Genomic DNA, 3,266 nt, shown 5'->3' on the forward strand with positions numbered 1-3,266 from the left:
GCTGGAAGGCACGCATTTCGGCTCACTCGCAACCACGCACACCGGGACACTCACGCTGGGGAATCGTGTCACCACAAGGGTTCCTTTGGGCCTCCATACCCCCCAAGCTCCTCGTGCACCCGTTCGCAGCACTCACCCCCTCTAACTCGCTTGACATGACTGAACTCACCTGGTCGCGATCAGTTTCAAGGGAGAATAGCGTCTCCCTCCATTCCCGAAGGAGGCTATCCAGCTGCTTGCACCGGGTCACAACACGTTCTGCCAGCTCACCCCATTAAGCCTCGCTACCTCTGTGTGTGTGTTCGTCCTTAGGTCCTTTTAATCCACCCTCTATCTCCCGTGTCTCTGTTTCCGTGACTATTTGCATTTTTTCCTGGCTCCATTTTCCTTCACATTTGAGTTGTTCTTCCTCTCAGAGCCCCACTAGGTGTTCGTTATCTTTCCGGAGCTTTTCCATCTCTGTGGACTCAAATTTTGCTCTCTCCTTGAGTTGATTAATTTCAAACTCATATTGTTTTTGTTTTCTACCCCACCATCTCTCATGCTCCTCATGGTTCAATGTCATAGTTTCCTTCAATTGGCCAAGCTCCTTTTGTTGTTTCGTTCATTGTTCTTTCATTATCTCTGCGTACCTCAACCTTGATTTCTCCTTAAGTTTTTCTTGTCCTTCTTTTTGTTTCATTCCTTGTTCTTTCACGAACTCCACGTACCTCAACCTTGCTTTCTGTTTTAGTTGTTCTTTTCTTTCTTTTTTAATTTCTTTCACCCCCTGTCCCTCATTCTTTAATCTCATCGTTTCCTTCAATTGGTTGATTTCTTTTTCCTGTTTCAGTCATTGCTCTTTCACTATCTCCTCGTACTCCATCCTTTCCTTTTCCTTTTCTTGTTCAACCTCAAATTCATACTGTTTTTGTTTTTTATACCACTGTCTCTCTTGTTCTTCCCTGTCCAATCTCGTTGTCTCCTTCAATTGACTGATTTCTCCTTCCTGCTTCATTCCTTGCTCCTTCACTTTCTCCTCGTACTCCACCCTATTTTTTCCCTTTTGTCGTTCAGTTTCAAATTCATACTCTTTTTGTTTTCCATTCCACTGTTCTTCTCGTTATTCCTTCTCCAATCTCGTTGTTTCCTTCAATCGACTGATTTCTCCTTCCTGCTTCATTCCTTGTTCTTTGTGTTTTCTATTCCACTCTCTTTCTTGTTCCTCATTCTGCAATCTCGTTGTCTCCTTCAATTGGCTGATTTCCTTCTCCTGTCTCATTCGTTCTTCTTTCATTAATCTTTCTTGTTCCTCATTCTTTAATCTGGCCTTCGCTTCCAGCTGTTCGATCTGTACAGTGTGGTTCCTTGACGTTTCATTCTCTGCTGTCGTTCTTTCTTCTCTCACCATCCTCAGCTCGTTTTGTAATCCCGTTTCTTTGTCTTGGTGTTTCTGTAACTCAGAAGTATTCTTTTCTAATTCCTTTCTCATTTCCGCACACTCCAACCTTGCTTTGGCTTCTAACCGTTCGATCTGAACAGTGTGGTTCCTTGACGTTTCATTCTCCGTCCTTGTTCTCTCCTCTCTCAACATCCTCAGCTCGTTTTGTAGTTCCCTCTCTTTGTCTTGGTGTTTTTGTAACTCAGAAGCTTTTCCTTCTAATTCCGTCCTCATCTCCGCACGTCTTTCACATTCTTTCTTCCCCATCTCCTTTAGTTGGTGAATTTCCAATTTGTGTTCCTTTTGTTTCTTATTCCACTGTTCCTCTCGTTCTTCCTTCTCCAATCTCGTTGTTTCTTTCACTTTGTTGATCTCTACTTCCTGCACCATTTCCTGCAATTTCTTATGGAATTCCTGCCATTCCTGTTTTCTTTTTATCGTCTGTTCCAGTCCTTCTCTTTTCCGATTGCCTTCTTCTACCTCCTCCTTCAGTTGTTCCAATTCCACATCGTGTTCCCGTTTTTCCTCTTCCCACTTTGTTTCCCATTCTTCTTCAAAGTTCTCTCGATTCCGGGAATTACGAATTTGCTCTTTCTCTATTCTTTCGTTCAGTTTCCTCTTCTCTTGTTCCAATTCATAGGTACTCAACTCTACTTTCGTCATTTCTCCCTCCATTTCTTCGAACTGTCTTGACTTTTCCAATAATTCTTCCTTAAGTTGTTTTAATTCCAAATCGTGTTCCTTTTGTTTCTTTTCTCTCTCATTGTCTTGGTGTTCACGTAACTCAGACATTTTTTTTCCATTTTTCCTTTCTCTCTTCATCCCTTTTCCCCCTCATGTCATCATACTCCAACCTTGCTTCTTCTTTCAATTGTTTCTGATATTCCTGTGCTCTTTTTTCCCTTCCGTTCCAGGCTTTCTTTTATCTGTTCGCCTGATCTTACTTCTTCCTTTAGTTTTTTTTAACTCCAAATCGTATTTCCGTTTTTCCTCCTCTAGTTTTGTTTTCCATTCTTCCTCTAATTGTTTCCGAAGCATGCCAATATCCGCCTGCCTCACCTGCCATGACCACGTGGTTTGAAACAGTGTCTGGGAGCACTCGCCTCGAGTCGTGCCGTTCGTTGCGCTAAAAAAAGCCGCCTGCTCCGTGCTGCGCCGAGGTGCGATCGCGCCGCAGGTGTGTGACTCAGAGTTAGTTTGTCGGCATAGCCCATGCTCAGTATATGGGGTTGAGCTCGCCCATGGATTATAATTATAAAAAGAACTGTCCCGAGCCATGGATCCGACATTATAACACATTCCTAATCCACCCTGCACCCGTTCGTTTTGAAAATCCATCTTATTTCATGGAATTTAATTTAAATCGCCCGAATTTGGTGGGAATCGAGGGTCGCTCCACTCACCCCTGAACCGATTCCTGTCAATTTAGATTGGAGACTGAAGAGTTTGTTTCCCGCTCGCTGACACCAGTGTTACGAATTCGCGCCCGGCGGCGTGCGATCGGCCGCGTACCTCTAATCGCAACCGCGTCGCCCACCGGACGGACAATTCAGTCCCGACCCTCCTGGAACTATCACCAGAAACCAGTCATGGGTGGGAGTTAAACCTCACCACAGCCCAGTCTGCATTCTACCCACACGAAATAGGGTCACTCGCCGAATATCGAAATACCTAAGTACTTGCGCGGGTAACCTACCGAGGGGCCGTACCTCGCCGCAGGTCGGCTTGGGGCACCAACCGCTTAAGCGGTTCATTCCGTTCTACAGCGATAACCAAGCAGGTATTATCGCCGACCTCGACGGATCCGATTCTCCTTACCGGGTGTTTAAAACCCAGCGATTTATTC

General features: G+C 44.9%; 1 protein-coding gene across 1 annotated transcript; it reads right to left on the reverse strand.

Annotated features, from left to right (window-relative positions):
- Positions 1–993: 993 nt before the first annotated feature.
- Positions 994–2,283, reverse strand: LOC147017027 (uncharacterized). The gene has a single exon (XM_085847922.1). It carries the CDS (start codon positions 2,240–2,242, stop codon positions 1,103–1,105), a length of 1,140 nt encoding a protein of 379 aa, XP_085704048.1. The 5' UTR covers positions 2,243–2,283; the 3' UTR covers positions 994–1,102.
- Positions 2,284–3,266: the final 983 nt, after the last annotated feature.

Source organism: Eptatretus burgeri, chromosome 11 (genome assembly GCF_056783735.1).
Source record: "Eptatretus burgeri isolate ZD-2024b chromosome 11, Ebu_testis_v1, whole genome shotgun sequence".
In the NCBI taxonomy this organism is placed as follows: domain Eukaryota; kingdom Metazoa; phylum Chordata; class Myxini; order Myxiniformes; family Myxinidae; genus Eptatretus; species Eptatretus burgeri.